General features: G+C 31.6%; 1 protein-coding gene across 1 annotated transcript in view; it reads left to right on the top strand.

Annotated features, from left to right (window-relative positions):
* The window catches only part of LOC129231584 (E3 ubiquitin-protein ligase HERC2-like), a 153,056-nt gene that overhangs the window by 76,017 nt on the left and 56,083 nt on the right, over nt 1–20,956 (top strand). Inside the window, exons 18-23 of the mRNA XM_054865941.1 lie at nt 2,209–2,316; nt 2,645–2,932; nt 4,634–4,761; nt 8,188–8,313; nt 12,736–13,007; nt 19,859–20,057. Of these exons, the coding sequence (XP_054721916.1) occupies nt 2,209–2,316; nt 2,645–2,932; nt 4,634–4,761; nt 8,188–8,313; nt 12,736–13,007; nt 19,859–20,057 (1,121 nt within the window). The remainder of the gene's footprint in view (nt 1–2,208; nt 2,317–2,644; nt 2,933–4,633; nt 4,762–8,187; nt 8,314–12,735; nt 13,008–19,858; nt 20,058–20,956) is intronic.

The following is a 20,956-nucleotide window of genomic DNA, read 5'->3' as shown; positions in this document are numbered from 1 at the left end:
TGACTACCGGTGAGAAGAAAGGAACTTCTTTGGAGTGGTCTCCCAGTAGGGGTCTCTTTCTGCCCGCTACCCCTGCATTCGTTTAAGTGGGCCGGATTGGGGCGGTCTCGGATCTAAGCTACAAAGCTGTTTTCGGGCGGACTCGGTCTTAAGGAGTTAAATGCTAAAAGGCTCATTGTACTTTTTTGTATGCGTTTATCCTGTTATAAAAGTGCAAATTGTTTGCTCGGGTCAGCTAATGTTTTTAAATCTGGAAATCATGTTTATAATTACGATAAAAATATGATTAGATTTCGGTTTTTGTATGTATTTCAGATTGTAATGTTAATGTATGCATGTAAAATAGTTAAAATATTTCATTAATACTTCAAATGCTTACTAAAATGTCAGTTATTATGCTTTTTGGGGGCGGAGGTTCTTTCTTTTTGGAAAACTTTGTTTAAAAATTTAGTACTGTTATGTTGTTTGTCAAAATTAAAATCATGGAAAATGTGCAGTCTAATGTCAATAAGTGAATGCAGTAGAAAACTGTTATAACACAGAGCTTGGAACCAAAAGCTGTGCGTTATATTGAGTTTTACATTATACAGATCATTTTAATTTTTGAAAATAGTATTCAAAATGTATCAATATATTTGCACATAAGTTTTAACTGGTAATATTAAATCCCAAATAATACAACTTAATTATCATTTACAAATAAATATGTTTCATAATAAAAAGAAAGTGTATTATCCTACACTTTGGCTAGTTTAACAGTTTACTTAGCTACAGTCGAATCCTGACTTACGCGAGAGATGCGTTCCAAGACCCCTCTCGTAAGTCAAAATTTGGCGTTGTGGGACAACGTGTGCTTAAAATTTTTTTATAAGCATACCCAATTATTTCAGATACGTATTAACACCCCTTAAACTGTTTAAAACCATTTCTTAACTATATACACATATTACCGTATCTTTTATAAAGAAATAATTTTTTACTGCATTTTGGAAAAAGCATAACAATTTAACATAAATTACTGCTATGAAGCACAAAAAATCAATGATCAGTGAGAGACATTAATTAAAACAGTACGGTACTTACCTTAAGTACATTACTGCATTATAATAGCACTGAACAATAGATATCATAAACTTAATTATAATTTTTAAAGTGATGAAGATGATGGCTTATGCAGAGTGGGAATCACCCCTCTTTCTAGTCTCTTTAAGCCACAATGAAAGAGCATCTTCTATTTTCATGATGTTTGTATTTTGCTCAGACACTACTCTGCTAGCTTCAGTATTAAAGCTAAGTTCTGAACTTTTACGGATCTTTTTTTCTTGAATTTGAATTGCACGTATCGAAGATTCACTTATACCTAATTGCTGTGCTACCTTCACCACTTTTTAATTATTCAAGCATATGGAGATCTTGACCTTTTCTTGAATGGTGAGAAACTTTCTCATTTTCTTTCCAATTTCGTCAACTTTAGATGAAAATGCGCGTTTGGGAGCCATTCTATTTTATCAACGTTCATATGTAGAATGAGAGAGAGAAAAAAAAGAAAACAATAAGAATTGGAGCGGTTATTTGTATAAACTAAAGCAAATCGTTGCATAGGTTTAGACTAATAATACAGTGTGTGAACTTGCACTTTCAGTAATGCTAAAGGGATGAAAGTCCATTCACAAAACCAAAATTTAGTGCCAACAACGCCCATCCTAACGCTCCACCACTCCTTTCAAAAAAAATTCTTGTTGCAGGCGAGCAATTTCTGTCAGCAATAAAAAAATTCATTACTTAGGAAAAACTCGCGTTATAGCCATTTCGCGTAAGTCGGATCACGTTGCAGCAGGATCCGACTAATTTCATTTTCAAGAAAAATCTAGCACTTTTTCACTATCAAAGCCAGTTTACATTTAAAAGCAGTGAATTAAGATGGAAAGATGAAAAAGTGCTTTAAAGTTATATTTGCAAAAAAAAATTTATTCTTTTCAAGGTTGAAAAAAGGTTTTTTTTTTTTTTTTTTACAAAACTTTGTTTGCTTGTGAAAAGATTTGCCTTTTATAGAGAATTGCGTTTTATAGGTTGACCTTATAAAGGATTTCTATTATTTGCAAACTGCTTTAGGCTTTTTTAAATTATCATTTTTCTGTTATAAAAAGGAAAAATAAATTCTGGATTTTTTTTCTTCTAATCTTTGCTTTTGTTTTCGTTCATGCTAAGGTGCTGTTTACCTAAGGGTAGAATTTGATCGTCAGTGTTCAACAGAAAGAAGACATGACCCATTGACTATTTTAGATGGCTCAGGGAGAATTGTTGCCATTAGATCAGGTGATAGTTATTACATTTTTATCTTGAACCTGCATTTGCATGTCATTTACAGTTATTTTAAAATAAGATACAAGTCACTTTTGTAAAAAGTTGTTGACTAATAAAGTACGTATGTTTAAATACAAATCCCTCTCCGGAAATTAAAACTTAAGCAGCTTTTTTTCTTTTCCTTTTATTTTGAAAATGTTATTACAAAACCTTTAATTACTCAAAAAACTTAGGACTAATCTTGTCATATGATGTCTACATTTTAATGTGTATTAATTTACTCTTTTTTAGGTTATAGTTTTTACTTCTTAATTTTTACATCTGTAATTTCCACTTTTAGGCAGAGAATGGCATGAATGGTCATCTGATCTTTATATAACTGGAAATGAATTGAGATGGAAATTTGTTAGTGATAATTCTGTGAATGGCTGGGGTTGGAAGTTTACAGTTTATCCATTTATGCCACAATGTCCTGACAAAGAGTTATCAGACAGATCTGTTTTATCTGGTCCATCAATTGAGCTTGTTATGTCCCTTCTTGAAAAACAAATTAATTTTTCTCATGATGTAAAAGCATTATCTCAACTTGCAACAGCACTGGCATCTTGTGCTCAGAATGGATCACTTGGTAATAAATATGCTTGTCTCTTTTTTTATTATTATTATTTTTCATGTTCTAATGAGTACAATTTTGTTTTAAATTTCACCATATGATGCATTAAGTATCAAAACCAGTACAACATACTTTTTAAAGTTTTACCGGAGAGACAAAAAAAAATCATTCACAGATTAAGCTTTTTTGTTTTTTGGAAAGGAAACCTTTTTGTGAGAGCAGTTTTTAACCTGATTGAGTTGGATGCATTCCAAATAGAATCTACCTAGAAGTATCTTATTATAAAATAAAAACACTTTTGAAAGTTCATGGATTGAGCTGGTTTTGCTACTAAATGCCTGATTTTGTTTCATTTACCTGCAGTTAACAGACATGAACAAGCAATTCTGTACCTCAGAGCCAGATGGATGCAAGTCCAAAATTCGTGATTTTCTGTTTATTAGTGCATTACATGTAGAAGCCTATTCCACATCAAGCCATGTCAACATAATTCTTAGAAAAAAATCCTTTTCAATTTTTACCAGGGTCAAAAGAGCTTGCGTGCCATCCTTTGCATGTGCCAGTAAAAAAAGTTTTTCCTCTCTCCCGTAAAATTATTATAATTTGACTTAAGTCCTTCTAGCTCTGAGATACAGAATTAAGATTGCAAATTTTAGCTTCTAGCTTTTATTTAATACCCATATTCTTTTCCTTTCTGTTAATGCCATCTTTTGCTGTACAGATTTAGAAAAAACTGGAAGTTTCTTCATGGTTAGATTGAATCAGGGTTTTTGCTACGGTCGCATTTCTCACAAAATGTGAAAAACAATCTAAATTTACGAAAATGAAGCAAGGTTCTTACACTTTTATTCTCAAGAAAGAAAAAATTATGCATAATCCGAGAGAGAAAGCAAGCATTGCAATATTGTTTTTATATAAATCTCAGCGGAAATGTTTAAGCAGTACTTTTGTCTTAATTGGCATTATATTTCTCCCCAGTAATTGCATTCTTGGCGTTTTAAATTTCTCTTCTCAATGCTAAGTATGATTCTAAATTTTTATTTCAAATTTGAAAGAAATATTAGCTATTGTGCATTTATTTCTTTAAAGATGTCATGACTGAATTTTGAATTTGGCTTTCAACTGGAGATGAAACACATCGTCAGGGAAAAAGTAATGTAAACGTATTCATTAACCTTCAATATTTTAGCATTTTGCTAAAACTTTTTTCCCTGTATTAGCTTTTTTGCTAAAGAACGTTTGTACTTGGTTTAAACCCTGGATTGAATGTAATCATGTTCAAAGTTTATGAAAATTTGCCAAATCTGCAATTTCAATTCAGGAAATATAACTTTTGCTTGGGTTACTAACATTAGCATTTATAAGCAATTAAATTTTCTGGAAGTCATTAATTAAGTTCAATAATATATAACATCAAATACTGAAAGAGGCAATGTTACGTTTTATTGAGGAAATGGTAAAACAAATGGAGTAACTTGCCATATGGTTTGATTCAGAGTTCTATGTTAAAATAAAGTTTATTTTAACTTGTTAAATTATCATTTGTTCACATCACCAAAATTGGTGCAGTAAAAATTTATCATAAAATATTATTCCCCACTGAAAATATCTTTGTTTTATATATTTAAAAAAAAATGCAGAAAAACCCACCTACTTTTTAAAACCATTTTTAAACTTTCAGTACCTGATTATGTTGTGTCTCCTTTTTTTTTTCAGGTCCTGTTTATAGAATGTGGGCATTAAATAAACTTCGGCAATTAAATTCCCCTGTACTTAAAGATGAATTAAGAATTACTGGTGTGACTGCAGACTCTCCAAGTATTAGTTTACCTTCTGAAACACAGGTTAGGGGTATAAAGCTTTTTCTTTTTTTTTTCCTTCTCTAAATTCTTAAACTAATTGTTTTTTTGTTTTGAAATTTTCTTTCTTAAGCATAATTTTTTTTGGTTACCAAAAGTTTTTGTGGATTTCGTTGAACACACAACATTTAACATTATTACACTCTATCAAACCAGGGCTACATAAAATAGGGATAGACATTCAAGTTTATATTGAAGTACTTTATGTAGAAGTTTGGTAAGGCTTCATATAGATTGTGCTGTTCAATTTTTGGTGCCCTTATCTAAAGAAAGATATTTCTTTATTGGAAAGAGTTCAAAGAAGAGAGCTACTAGGCTAGTATGGGGTCTTTCAGATTTATATTATGATGTCAGACTTAAAAGTTTTAATTATGTATAGCCTGGAGCAAAAGAGAGTCAGAGTGAAGATGCTTCAGTTGTTTAAATTTATCAACATGAAAGGTGTTAATCAGTTAAATTTTTGCTCAGAAAGCAGGAGGACGTGTCATTATTTTAAGCTATTCAAATCTCTGGCTAGGAAAATAATTACTTTTGTAGGACTATTGGCACTTATGAAAGCTTACTTGAAGAAGCTGTAATGAGTAAGGGAGTAGATAGCTTTAAGAGGGCCATTGATCTTTATTGGGGACTAATAAACTGACTAGGTCTAGCCTAGCTAAGCCCAGAGCCTGTTGCTGATTGTCACATTTGTATTTGCATTTGTTTTTTAAATTAAACTTACAGCTTCTTAAACTATATTCAAAATGGACTCAAAACTCATTCAGTTCTTCACTGAATATGAGTTTGTCTCCATTGCAGCAAAAACTTTCTGCATCATAGCAAAGTAATCATTTGAGCAGAAACTCTTTAACAAAATCCTCTGCAGAAAAAGTTACTTTGAATTAATTGTTGATCAAAAAAGACGGTTAGAAAACAATAATGCTGAAAGTAAATTATGTTTACTTAATTTTATTTAGAAGTGTTCCTAAAGAGTCTAATGTGTTAATGCAAATACAAATACTAAAATTACGACCAGCAATAGGTTCTGTGCTCACCGCTCAGCTTGACTGATCCTAGTTTGTTTATAAATCCACAATAAAAATCAAGTGCCCTCATTAAATTATTCATCCTTTTCCTTTGTTTTTTGAAAAAAATATCTTCCTTGACATTATTAGGGCTAAAAGTATCCCTGAAGCATATGTGAGCTCATTATTTAACTATTTTTGTGTATTTTGACATTGTTTTTCTCATTAATCTTCATGTAATTAGCATTATAGTAACTGTAGGAGGATTATGATCCTATACTTTTCAGTGATTATCACTGGTCTTCAAAGACAGTCTTGAGCCTTTCTTCTGTAACTGAAAATAATTGAATTTGCAATGTACTTTCTATAATGTTTTTTCATCCATTATCAAATTTTGTTTAAAAGTTCATTAATTTTTCATAAATGCTAGTAATTAAAATAGTAACTTTGATTGCTCAAATTCAACATATTTTTATACGAAGGGCCTCAATGAAGAATGATCCGAGTCCCAAACACAATAATTTCCAGTACTACATTTTTGAACTTTGAAGTTGCTTAAGTAGTTGAAAACTAGATAAAAATTATCTTCTTAACACTCATTATATAGTGAGATATCATTTATTACATGTTGAAAATAAACAGGGACAATTAACATAAATGAAACATGAAAAATTTATTAAAACACAAAGTGGTGTCAGGACCTTGATTGTTTTTACCAATTATTCTGCTTGATCATTTGGTGGGTAGTCTGAAAACTCAGTGTCATCTTCTTTTTCAAGCAATTCAAGTGCAGGAACAAGAGATTTCTGGAACATTTGTGAGTCGGGATTAGTGAGGAATTGTTTCAAATGTAGAAACGTAATTTTGGGTAGATAAGTCGCCCCATTGTATATGCTGAAGAAGAAAGAGCATATCAAAACATAGTCGCCCCTCCCCTTCTATATATCTCTCTCTCTATAATAATTTATATTTATGGTTGCGATCATTGATTATATTAATAACGAAACTGTAACAATCAACTGCACTTGTTGATAGATAGTGAACTTTGTGTAAAAAAGAAAAAGATAAGAAAACGCTATGGTTATGCAAAAAATTAGTCTTGCCAGATGCACACATTTACATTTGGTTGGATGAGAAGTTTTCAGATCATTGTGTTTTACTTAGTAGTACATTGTAAAATTGTTTAACTTTTATCAATTGATTTTTTTTAATATATCATCATTGAGACATTTTAAAACATTACTCAAACAAGTTAGCGATACCTCCTGTTTTCAGCCTTGTGAACGTATGGTACCATCACAAATCGGGCAACAGTGGAAAGAACAGTGGTAAAATCGGCGCCAACCACTGACCTCTCACAGGTTTAAGTGAATGAGAAATTAAGTTTAATGAGAAGCCTGTTTCATGGTGTAATTCGAGAGCTCTTCTAGTGTTTTTTAATGAATTCTATTATGCCGTTCATTTGAGCGACATAAGGGTGGGGGGGGGGGGGATTTCTTCAGATACACCACAAATGTTATATTTCAACTTTAAAACATGTATGAGCAGTGGCTTATCTACATGAAATTATGTTAAATCCTTCATTTTTACGGCTGTAGAGCAGCTGATGTGAATGTTACGAATTAGACATTGATCTATCTTGCCCACTGGCAGGTAGACTATGATCATTCTTGCATGTTAATGTCAATCTTTCTCCTGTTATAACTCAGGAATTATGATCTTTCTTGCCAGAATGATATTACAGTTGAAATCTCTTTACAGTAATCTAACAGTTCCCGTAGAAATCTGATTTTCTCAAGAAATGAATTACTATTATTTTTCCCCAAAACGCCCTTCAAATGTTAGTCATAAAAACAGGAACTTTGAATGCTGGCAAGCAAGCTGACAAGTATTATGTTTTATGAATGCTGTGTGTTATTTCTCGGATAGATTTCCATATCTTTTGCATTTGGTCAGTAAAATCAGTAGCAGTCAATGACGATTGAAAGGTGCTTGATATGCAAAATACAGCAATGTCCTATACAATCTTGACAGGAGGTAATCTAGTTATCTCGCACTTCAAGGCAACATACTGAGGATATTGTGTAGGTGGCATTAGATTACAGTAACAGTATGAGGACAAATATTATCCTGTTGAAAAAAGAGCTCTAACGCAGTGATTGAGAAGAACTGCAAAATTGGTGGATCGCAGTGTGCATTAAATTTTGTTGTCAAAGTGCTGAGGATGTTGAGGAAAGTGCTTCTGCCATCTCATAGGAATTTTGCGTTTCACCAATAAATAGTAATGGAGAAATAATTTCCATTTTCAAACCTTGTTTAAAAATTCATTAAATGGTGTGCAATTATTATAACGAAATACATCTAATTTGTGCTTTTTAGTTTAATTGAAATATTCATGATTTTTCAGCCTGTTTCGGGTTCTGCTCTGTTTAATTTAATAAGAGACCTTCCTTGGACTCTTCTGCGTCAGTATGAATATGAAGATGCTGTTCTCAGAGCTGGCAAGCACCTTATGCACAGTGATTTTTTTAAGGTTTTTAATTTACATTTGTCTCTTAACTTCCTATGTAGTTTAATTTCTAGTTTTAAACTTTTTTTATGTTTGTATTAGGAGCCCCATCAAATTATTTTATTACTTAAACCCCATTTAGATATGCTTGAAAATTGGTTTGCTTCTCTTTCTCTTCTCCCTAGTTTTTCAAATGTAGCTTTCTTCACTAGGTCTTTATCCTCAACTTGAAAAATTTATCCACATAAAATTATTGAAGAAAGCATAAATTAAATTCACTTTTCAAATTTATTCTTCATAAAGTAATTTTTTAATTTTAGGGGAGCCAGAAAGAGCTATGTTGTTTTTTCAAACAAATAATTTTTTTTAAAGTTTTTATTTTTAATCAACGATGTAATTATCCTCATTATCAACAACCTTTTGTTATGTAGTGCACAGATGTTCACTCCAAGATAGATAGAATTCAATCGGTTTTCGCTCAAAATATCTGGAGATGGCATTTCGGATATCAGACAAATTGTCAAATTTTTGTTGTCACATATAGATCGAAATAATGGGAAATCAGATGGTGTGATGTCAGGTGAATATGGTGGGTGAAGCAGCCACCACAGCTCATTAATTTTTTACGGGTTTGCCTTGAGCAGTATGGTCTTGCATTATCATATTTCAAGATCACTCCTTTTCTGCTGATAATAGTAGAAATATACTCACCATAAATTGCACCATCTGATTTTCCTTGCTTCCTGTTGTTCAAACACTTTCTATGAGACAAAAGCTTAAAAATATCTAAGGTGCCGTTTCCAGATATTTTGCTGAAAAAATCAATTTATTTTATCAGTCTCAGATTGAAAATTTTCGTAATCGTTGGCAAAAGGCTGTTGATAACGTGTGTTATTGTTGATTATTTGACACATTGTTGATTAGGGAAAAAAAAGCTTTTAAAAATTTATTTGTTTGAAAAAATGGCGTTACTTTCCAGCCCCCCCTAATAAATTACTGTGTTACATTTTTATTTCTCACTGGTCCTCAATGCAGCTGAATTTTCTTCAAAAAAAAAAAAAAACTATTTTGTATTTCTACAATTAATATCAATTTTATTGTCAGTAGTTTTGGATGTATTTGTTTTTGTAATGCCCTGAAATCCTTTCATAGAGTAGAAATTTGAGTTTTATTTATGTATCAAGCTTCACTGTAAAAGTACAGTAGTTGCATTACACTTTGAGCATTAATATAATTTTCATTGAAATTTTAATGATCTCTAATATTTTAATAGATTTAGATTTTTCTTAATTTCTACTAAGCATAGTTAAAGACATTTGTTTTGGAAATTTACAAACTTTTCACTTGTGCTTCGCGAAAAATGTACTTCATGCTTGAGGTTTCAATCCTTTTGCATTAGGTTCGTATTTAAAGTATTTTTAACATTGAACGTTTTTTGTTTTTTTTTACTATTCTACTTTAAATTGAGCATTTATTATTATTATTATTATTTTAGTGTTTACTTGATTTTACTTATTATTAAATTATTTATGCAGTTTCTTGTTTGTTGGTCCGAAACAACTTGGAAAAAATTAGGTCGTAATTTTTCATCCGTCTTCAAAATAAAATATTTTTGTGTAGTTCGAAGGGTTTTTTCCCCCTTTTCCTATTTTTACTTGATTCTGATGTCTGCTGAAATTCTAGGAATTAATATATCTTACTTCAAAATCAAAGGAGAAAAGAAAAAAGGAAATTAGTTGATATGGAAGTTGGAAATGCGTAAAATCTTTCAGTGCAATTTTGTTTCAAGGAAAGGAATCAGTAATTGCATAAAGTACTGAAATCAAAAGATATGATTATGACTACACTCCAGAGTGTCCCATACCTACCATCTGAACTTAATTTCTAATAAAGGAAGTTCAGGAGCTCTATAACTCTCAGAACTTATTTTATTCTTAAGCTCCCATTCAGTTTAAGCACTGCGTAGCATTACACATGGTTTAATTGATTGGGATACAATTAGCTCAGGGCTAACAAGAGGCAGTTGTCAGCATAGTTAGAAACTAGGGGCCACTTCTGTCTTGGAGTCCGGCTCGGAATTGGAGTAGTACAAGTTTTCTGGGGAGAGGAGGGGGGGGGCAGTGATCAAGCTGACACAAGATTAATGTGTAAATTGCATTTGTAATTCCTGAGCAAGAACTTCAACCAACATTTTTGAAAAAGTAAAATCGACTGCTACTACAGGGTGGCAAGAAATAACTTGGACACACTAGATGCATTATAATTTTAAAAATTATGAAAATATTACGACCAAATTTAAAAATATATATGAATACATTATTTTGCCTAATATATTTACAAATTCGAAAAGTGGCTACCGTTATCCATAATACAGAGCATGTGTCACAAAATTTTCGATCCAAACTGTAATGGTTTGAGGGGATACGTTCTAGTGGGAAAGCACCACTCGTTATTGCTGATCAAGGAATAAAGATTAATCGAAAAAAACTATCAAAAACTCATTTTGGAAGATATTGCCTTACTTTGGTTGCAAAAGTTCTTTGGAAACAAAAGATTAACATTTCAACAGGATTCCACACTTGCACACAGAGCTAAAGGCACTCAAGATTGAGCCAGACACATTTTCTGAATTTCATTGGAGCTCAAGAATGGGCCCTGTATCCCCCAGGTTTGAGCCCAAGGGATTATTCTGTCTGATCCATCTAGGAGACAAGGTTTTGTGCTAAGCCACATGAAAGTTTTGCATTCCTAAAAAAATCCTCATGCAAGGAATGGGATAAATATCAGAAAGTGAGTTGCGGCTCAGAGTCAAAAATTTTGTTGCGTGTTTAAAGATCTATATTAAGGCTAAAGGTAACCTGTTTGAGAATTTGTAAATATATTAGATGAAATAATGCATTCAAATATATTTTGAAGTTTGGTTGTAATATTTTCACTAGCATTAAAATTATAATGTATGAAGGGGACCAGCCTAGCTGGGCCAGAGCCTTCGCTGATCGTTACATTTGTATTTGTCACTTTCATTCTTTCATTTGTATAATTATGCTGCAAAAGAAAAAAAAAGGTAACTGATGCCATAAAAATGGTAACTCCAAGCTAGTAGGTAACACTAGTAGGTCATGCTAGTAGGTAACTGATTTTGGAGCATATTATAAGGGGTCTTCTGTTTGACATAACTTACATTTGAATGATCTATCGATTGTAGTTTTTTCTTATCTTTTTTTTAAAAACCTTAATAAGTGGTCAGTAAGCTGCCACATTTTATTTTAAATTACAGAATGCTTGATATCAGTATTCTCTCTTTCTTTTGATGTAAAAAGGTCAACAGTATCTTTTTTTTTTTTTTTTCTGGCTGCAAAACAATAATAATAACAATAAAACCTCTGGTTTTTGATTAAAATTTCCTGGTTTTTCCTTTTGTGAGGTTGGCACACATACACACAGCAGCCATTTCACAAACATAACAGCCACTTGCAGGCATTGGGTGCCCTCCTCTATGTGCTCCTTCCAGCGTCTTATGTCTCTTGCGCTTTTTTTAAATGTCAAGTAGTTAGGGGGATTATCTTCTGTGCTTCTCCAAATATGACTCAGCTATATTAATCTGTTATGGCAGATGACATGTATTATTTGTTTGCTTATGCAACCTGTGTAGTTGTGGGCTGTTCTTCAATTTCTTTATACCTGCACTGGGCCAAAGACTCCTTTCTCTAACATGTCCAATGACTGTTGTGCTGTTGATTGACTTATGTTTATATTTAGTCAAGTAGATACACATCTGACATTGTTGAAGTTTAAAGAAATGTAAAGATGAAGCAATTCGAAATGCAATTATTACAGCCCAGCTGAATTGAACTGGTACATCCGTATATTTTTAGAAGTTTTTTTTTTTTTTTAATTTGAAGTTGAGGTAGTTACAATTTCAAATGGACCTTTTAAATGAGTTTGTCTTAACAACATTTTACTCTATCCAAAAATTATAAACAACCAAGCAATAGGACAAGGATGACAAATAGTTTGTCTTACCATCAACTCTTTTCAAGTGTGTTCAAATTAATGAGGTTCAACTGTAGAACTTATGTTTATACTTAACTATCATTTTTGTTTTCTTTTCTAATTATTTCAGTATCATTAGAAAATGCATTAAAGTTTTAATTTCTCTGACATTATCATTACTAAACTTTCTAATGCATAATATATTTATCATTTGCTCTACTTTTTTCCCTGTGCATAAAATTTTATATTGAATTAAAATTTTTAATTCTAAAATCCAGTCAAAATCCTAGTCAAAAATTATTTTAATAAGTTTGTTGAATTATTTTAAAGTTATATAAACTTGTGCACATATTGTGCACTGCATTTGTACTGGAAAATTTTAATTTATGTTTTATATTTAAGTGACTGCCTCCCTATTTAACTCCTAAGTTTATCTTTTTGGTTCTGTTACAGGTCTTGGTAGCATTAGCTTGTGATCTTGGAATTGATAGCTTACCATCTTGTAATGAGAGTCATAAGTGGCTATGGTTCAAAAGATATTGTATTGCATCTCGAGTTTCTGCATCTTTAATTCAAAGAACTCCTCTTCCATTTGCATTTTGTAAAACAATCCAAGCAAAGATTTGGGAAATGTGCTCAGAAGATGAAAAAGTTACAGATGAACATGAAAATCATAATCTATTTAAACAAGAGCATGATGAACAACTCATTTTATGGATAAATAGGTTGGGAATAATTTGAAATAATTTATTTATTTATTTATTTTGCCTCATATGTACTTTTTCATGTGATTTTGTTAGCTCCATCTAGAGCTGAATTTTCAAATTCCATATTCTTAAAAACTAAATATTGCATAAGGTGGCATTTTTTTACGATTGTTAAACTATTTTGTATGTATTTTTTTAAATTTTCCTTGAAAACAAAATGTCAGTAAATTTTTGTTTCCTTCAATGACATCTTTTTCTTTTATTAAATATTTATATTCATCTGTCGAATAAAAAAAATGAGGTATATTTTAAATGGTTCCCTAAATAATCTACCCGAGACTAATATTTGCCCCTTCATCATAATAAATCAATATAAAACTATAAATAAAATAGTATTCAATTTCTGCTTAAGCTTTGCTTTTTAACTTTGGGAATGTTCATTTTGGAAGCTTTAGTTTGGTTAGCATGGGAAAATTTGCTTGTTCTTTTCAGAGGAAGGGAGTGGCAAATTTCAAGCCAGAGCCTATGGGTGATATTGGAGCTTAATTCAACCCTAACTCCTGCTTCTCACATCTGTTCATTGTTTTTTTTTTTTTTAATTATTTTTTGTATTAATAAGACAACGCTTGTTCTTTTTACATTATAGCTTAGGTGTCAATTTGAATGAAAGAAGCATATTCAAATGCAAGAATTTTTAGTAAATGCAAATGATTTCAGTTTTTATAAATGGCAAGCATTTAAACGGCAACAGACTGCATCAAAATAGGCTGATCTTTGTCTTCCTGTAGGTTGTCCATGAGGATCTAATGATTATTAATTGTTATTTACCTATTGACAAGGAACAACTCTTAGCAAAATAACTATTTCAATCGCTACATGAAAAACCATGTAGAATAAGAATTTTTTACTTCCTTTTACAAAGTAAAGGAAGTATTGTATTCGCAAAAAAATTTTCATCGAAAAAAATCGGCCTTAATTTTTATTTTGCTCGCCTCCAAATGAATATTGAGTTTTTTTTCCAACCTGACAGCATGTGGATAATTATTAAAACCTTAAAATCATTTTTCAATATTCTTCCGTTACTCTTACAAATCAACTGATTTTTGTAGTATATCAAGAGATATAGCAATCAGAAATGCTGATACTTTGTATGAATCCTTGAAGATTTCCTATAGAAAACAGAACAGCTTTAATATGCTTCTATAATTTTTCTTTGGAACTGCTTGCCCTTGAATATTCCTGGTATTAAAGTTTTGTCATGCCAGCCAGCAAAATAAAGGCCAGATGCTGTCTGTCTTTCACGAGAAAAGCACCCGCCGTTAAGTCTGAGCCCGTCTACTGCTATAGAAATGGACTTTGTTCATTTTCTGCGAGGGTTAGCAGGAGGGGTTTTTTGACGCCATTTCGCCACTCATCCTCTCCCCTTGTGCAGTCGTACGGGTTTTTCCAACATTAAGCTTCCCTGGGGAAAATGAGATGCCTCCTTATTATAGCAACAGACAGGCCAAGACATTTCGGTGGGGGCTTTTCTCGTGATGGTCGGACAGTAAAATGGAACAATTTTCATTTGATTTTGAGACCAATTTTCTGTAAATTCTCGACTTTTCCCTTTGTATTTTATTTTATCTTCAATTAGGATGGTATTGGATTCCGATATTAATCCCAAATCTTGCATAACACTCAATGCAATAGCAGCTGTGGCCATATCTTTGACTCAGAAGAAATGTTTTTCAGTTTTAAATGTATTTGAACACGTCTTGTGGATGCGTGTTTAATGCGCACCTTGTCTCCCTCTGTCTCCACCTCCATCACATCTTCCACTTCATTTTCCCTTGCATTCTTTACTAAATAGCTTGATGCAGAAGAAGAAGATGCTTGTTTTGCAGATCTACTAGTATTCTTTCGCATTTGGGGTTTCTGGAGCAGTTTTATTTCTCAAGCATCAATATGTCCAATGTACATTTTACTTTCTTTTACATAGTAAAGGACATATTGTATTTGCAAAAAAAAAAAAAAAAAATCCCTCAAATTTTGGCCTAATTTTACATTTTACTCATTCCCCTAATCAATGTTGAGTGGTTTTTCGACCCTACCGCACATGCATATATGCCTAAAAATGTATGGACACTCGAAATATCCATTTTGAAAATCCCTGAGTTAATTACTACGAGTTTTCTCATGACGCCTGTGTGTGTGTATGTACATATCTCGCATGACTCTAAAACGGTATGTCATAGAAAGTTTAAATTTAGTATGCAGGCTCCTAGTGGGGCCTAGCTGTGCACCTTCATTTTTGGTTGTACTCAGATGTTCCAAAAGGGGTTTTTACACCTTTTTGGCGGGAAATCAGTGTTATCATCAATTCAAACTCAAGTCAGATTATAATTTGGCGGAAAATGGCCAATTTTTATGGCCAACTTGGAAATATATCGCCAAGTTCATAACGAATTTGGTGAAAAAAAAATTCAAAAAAATAAATATAAATTAATTATTTTCTGTTTTTTCATTAAATTAATGAATTGAATGTCATACTTACATGAAACAAATTATTTTAAAATAAATATAAATCTTTTATTTTTTGTTTTTTCATTAAATTAGTGAATTGAATGTCACAGTTGACTCTTTATTAACTAGAATCCAGAAATGCAGATGCAGTGGCGTGGAAGGATAGCACCTTATGCTTATAATACATAGAGAGCAAGTTTGAATCCTAACAGAACTCAACAAACCAAAATTTAATTTAAATGCATCAAATCCCAATTAAACTTTATTTTAAATATCTTACAAAGTAGAAGTGTTAATTTTATTTTATTATCATTATTACTTTTTGCTTTACTACGAATTGCTTTGTAACTTCCTTAATACCTCACCATCATCCTTTTTTTTCTTAAATATAAATACAGTTGGACTTCGATATAAGGTCATTCCAGGGGACTTCACAAAACTGACCTTATAACTGGGGTGACCTTATAGCCGATTCATATACATATATTTATTGGTAAATAAGGATGTATTTACAAGGATGTATATATTAATTCTTTTCAAAATTTAATACATCCAAAAACATCAGTTAATTAAATTATAATAATTGAATTGATTTGAACCAATTGAAATTTTTGGAATTAATAAGAAATTTTGAAGTGCTTTTTTAAAACTTCCATTTAGAATAAAACTGCATTCAAATGTGCCCAAGCAAAGAACTGATGTGCAACTTACCTTGCTTGAAATTACAACAATACAGGACTGACAGTTTTTTTCTTTAGTTTGAAGGGTTACAGTACCTCAAAAATGATGAAACGATCAAAAAATTTTTATTGCTTATTTCAAAACTAAAAGCTATTCTGAACACAGGGAAAAGTTTCATTGCTTTAGTTCATATATTTAAAAAGTTATGAGTGGTTTTAGGCCATGCTCGCCATGTGTTCTTATGCAAAAGAAAAACTTTAAACTACTTTTTCTCGATGATGGTATTGTGTTTTCATGTCATTAGAATCGCTAAGGATTTTTTTCTATTAAAGATACAGCTTTAAAGTAATCTTTTTTGCAATTGAGATAACATATTTGACAAAACTGTGCATTGGATAAACATTTTATAAATTACTCAAATGTTTAGAGCATGTTAAACCTTTAAAAACCAATGTTTAAAAAAAACTTCGATATTTTACATAATTAATCACAGAAAATTTTCTAATAACTCATAAACAAATGAATGCACAGATTTTTAGAGATGATTATAGTGATCTTTTAGCAAAAAAAAAAAAAAATTTTAATTAGTGCAAAAATAAAAAAGCCTTAGGGATTTCAAAAAATTGAAATTTTCTTCAGTTTTTTGAGTTTTTAAAAAAAGTAGGCAATTTTTTAAATTTTGAAAATGAATTATTGATTAAGAAATAAGTAAGCATGTTATGGTTTCAAAAAATGTAAAATTTACTAAAATTGTAAAAATTTCTTGAAAGGTACTGTGACCCCTTAAGCACCATGGTTTCTAAGTATCTTCTGAAAATTTTCTTCGGCTTCTAATGAGTGGTAAAAAATTAATATATGTACATACTGAGTGCTCACGTTACTGCTTCATATTTTAGTATCACTGTCGTAACACTCACTTTCTACTGTTAATTTACTACGTTAATAGGAAAAATGACTTTTCACTTTTTAAGGATTGTATATCGCAGAAAATTCTTGGAAGTGAATCGATTAGGCAATGAAATCATTTAAAGAAGTCAGACAAAAGTGACCTTGTAAGCGATTAATTTATTATAACTTTACCATATATCCGATAATACATAACGTAGAATTCCTATTCAGCAAGCCGGGACTTTAGAAAAGTGACCTTATATGTGGGGTGACCTTCTAAGCGGGTGACCATATATCGAGGTCTGACTGTATAAATCTTTTATTTTCTGTTTTTTCATTTAACTAGTGAATTGAGTGTCATACTTGACTTTATTGAATAGCATCCAGTAAAGAAGACACATTGGCTTGGATGAAAAGTGCATTTTGCTGATTATAAGTAGGGCTCAAGTTCGAATCCGGGCAGTGGTCAGAAAACCAAAAGTTAATTTAAACTCATTGACCCCCCAATTAAACTTTTTAAAAATATTTTACAATTTAGAAGCATAAATTTTAAATTTATTATTGTTATTAATTTGGCGCTACTTGTGATATTTAGAGAATTGAATCACCTTTAAATTGTCGATATTGGAAAAATTCAACTCGAAAACGATTTTTGCATCAGCTGAACCAAATGAATAAATTACTCAGAGAGAAAGTGTGAATATAAATCTCGTCAAGAATTTTAAAATACATATTTGATATTAGGCATATTAATGTCAAGGCAAACTTTTACCAGTTGATGTTTAAAAAAAAAGAACAAAAAACTTTATTCCGATAAATTCAATTTATCTCATGCATTTGTACATAAATCACTGCAATTTTTCTCTATGACTGTCCCTTAGAGTGTCCCTTTAAGGAGGTACTAATATATATATATATATATATATATATATATACACAGTAAAAACCCTCTAATGCGGACACTAACGGGACAAATTTTTTTGTCCGCAATAGAGAGGTGTCCGCAGAACAGGGGTTTAATAATGTTATTTGCATTGGAACTGGGGAATTAAAAATTGTCCGCATAAGAGGGGTGTCCGCCTTCGAGGAGTGTCCGTTAGCAGGGGTTTTACTGTATATATATATATATATATATATATATATATATATATATATATATATATATATATATAGTAGAATACCTTTATAAGGCCAACCTATATAACGCAATTCTCTATAAACTGCCCAACTTTTCAGAAGTAAACAATAGGTTTTGAAGTTTAAAAAATCCCTCTGGTTTGCTTTGCAAACATAAAAATTGTTAGGCAAAATTTTGGAACCATTTTTCATCTTTCCATCTTAATTTAAAGCTTTTAAATGAAAATTAGTATTCATAGTAAGCAGAAAATACCAGATAGCTCTTGAAGATGCAGCTGTTATGCAAACCATGAAGCTAGCAGAAGTGCAGAATATTTCACTTTCTTTTAATTGTGAAACATATTTGTTTGTGAATGACTAATTGTAATGTTAGTGCTTTTATACTCATTGCAGATAAAACTCACTCTGAAGTGCTTTTTTATAGATATATTCTGAATATTAGTTTCAAAATTTGCAAAATGATCTATATAATGCAAAAACCTGTATGATGCAAAAGCTCTGGTCCCAAGGTGTGCGTTATAACAGTCTTCAACTATATATATATGAACTTGATCAATACAAACTGCCAAAAATCCACAAATTTGTTCATGTTAGGCATTATTTGTAACAACCCTAAATGAGTGATGCTGTGAAAAAACAGAGAAATGCTTACCTATATTTAAAAAACATTACTACTAATACACACATTGGTATATAACTATTAGTCTATTCAAAAAAAATCATTTATTTTTTATAAATGAATGTTTTTGGAAAATATTGAAAAAGGAAAATGATAATCAACAATCACACACACACACAGGTACTAGGTAAAATATTTAATATTATCTTCACTTTATGCAATGTGACTTCTACTACCTAACAAATTGAAGTATAATTCCTAAAAAAGAAAATTAAGTAAAGAGGTCATAAATTTTTGTTCATCTTTAGCCGAGATATTGAACTTAATGTATTGTTACAAGTCCTGTAAATAGTAATTATTGTAGTAACGTAACCTGTAAATAGTTTCCCGTAATGAATATACAACCCCTTAACATATGGCTAAAGTATACGATCCCCTATTTCTTTTTTTGTTCATTGATAACATTTGATAATGGTCTACTATTTTCCAGAAGCGTTTGGAATATTTGAGAGATTTCTTTCGGTGTGTATATAAACCGTTACGCTGGATAAAGAGTTTAGTTTCGATTGAGAATTTGTTCTGAGTGTGTATTAGCTCTGTTTATAGCGACGCATTTCGCTGTGTTGTTTTGGTATTTGGAAGTAAATACATCTGTAAACGTTGAGTTTACGGTGTTGTGTGATAATTGCTTAATTGTTGATGAATAATTTAGCAGTTGTTGACGCTCTTTCCTGTACATAGTGTAAATAAATTTCTTGTATTTTTTTAATCAAGAACTGTGTCATCCTTTCAAGAAAGTTGGAAGTTTCGCCGGATCCGTTACAGTATGTATTAGATGTGAAAATTTTAATGTAATTAGATAGCTTACCAAACTTAACGAACAGAATGTAATAAATGTCATTGTATTAAGAGAGTTCAACTGTATATATTTGACGAACTGTCTTGAGGCTCATTGTTGTTTGTTATTTTAATTTAATTTATGTTGTATGCAGATAGTCAACTGTTTCACTTTATAATGGAAATGATTATTTTCCTTTAGGAAACCTGAGGAATGGGCTGTCTCCTGGGCTGGAAGTGGAACAATATATGGATGGGGTCATAACCATAGAGGTCAGCTTGGGGGTGTGGAAGGAGCTAAAGTAAAACTGCCTAGTCCGTGTGAAGCTATTACTAATTTGAGACCCTTGCAAGTTGTTGGAGGCGAACAAACTTTATTCATTGTGACTTCAGATATGAAGGTATTGTAAATGATTTATTCACTTCATTTCTAATGATTATGAGTAGTTTTAAGTATAATTTCAACATATTCTGTGTAGCATAATACCTTGCATTGGTTACTATGCTAGAAAGAATTCGGGAGACAAGCATGCATAAAAAAAGGAGGGTCATCACACAACTTTGATAAAAGAGCAGATCTACAATGACAATCTAACTGTAGAAGTTCAACTTTCCTTCTTTGTGTTCAATATGCAAGGACCAAGATAGCCATTACGGACCGGTAATACCTCCACAGCTGCATCAAGCCACACTAAAAGAATTCTTCTGTTTATCTTGTCCACCCCAAATCACGATTTTAGAGTACTGTGCAAATTAATTGGAACAAACCCATTTTTTTTTAAAGGAAATTGGTCCTTTACTCAGTGATTTTCTGCGGCTAACCAGTTTCAACTGCATTTTTTTAGAACATGCAACTGCCTTTGACCCATTTAACTGATATGACTACATGATCATGATATGTCGAAAATTTCCCCTTCGGTTGCACTAAGAAGTGATTGATTGTGTGAATTGTCTGCTTCTCACGTTTATTTAAAAAATGGATACCATCCCAAGGAAAAGGTCTAGAATTGTTACTCTCAGTCAGCATATACTTCTAGGACTGTGAGGGATAGGGCGCCACAGTTAGAGTTTGAAAATCCAGTATTTCTAGGATTATTCATCACTAATAGAATTTTGGGACAGTTTCTTCAAACCAGAAGAGTAAATGCGAACGTAAACGCAAGACCACGCCTCAAACAGACTAATTTCTAGCACGAAATTGTAAAAATGCTTGCTTAGAGAACAAATACTCAACTTCAAAGAAAATTATTAGCTACAGGTTCGAGCATGGGTTCATTGGCAATTTGACAAAAGCTCATGG

This window comes from Uloborus diversus, chromosome 10 (genome assembly GCF_026930045.1).
Source record: "Uloborus diversus isolate 005 chromosome 10, Udiv.v.3.1, whole genome shotgun sequence".
Taxonomy (NCBI): Eukaryota; Metazoa; Arthropoda; class Arachnida; order Araneae; family Uloboridae; genus Uloborus; species Uloborus diversus.
This window is presented reverse-complemented; position numbering and strand designations above follow the sequence as displayed.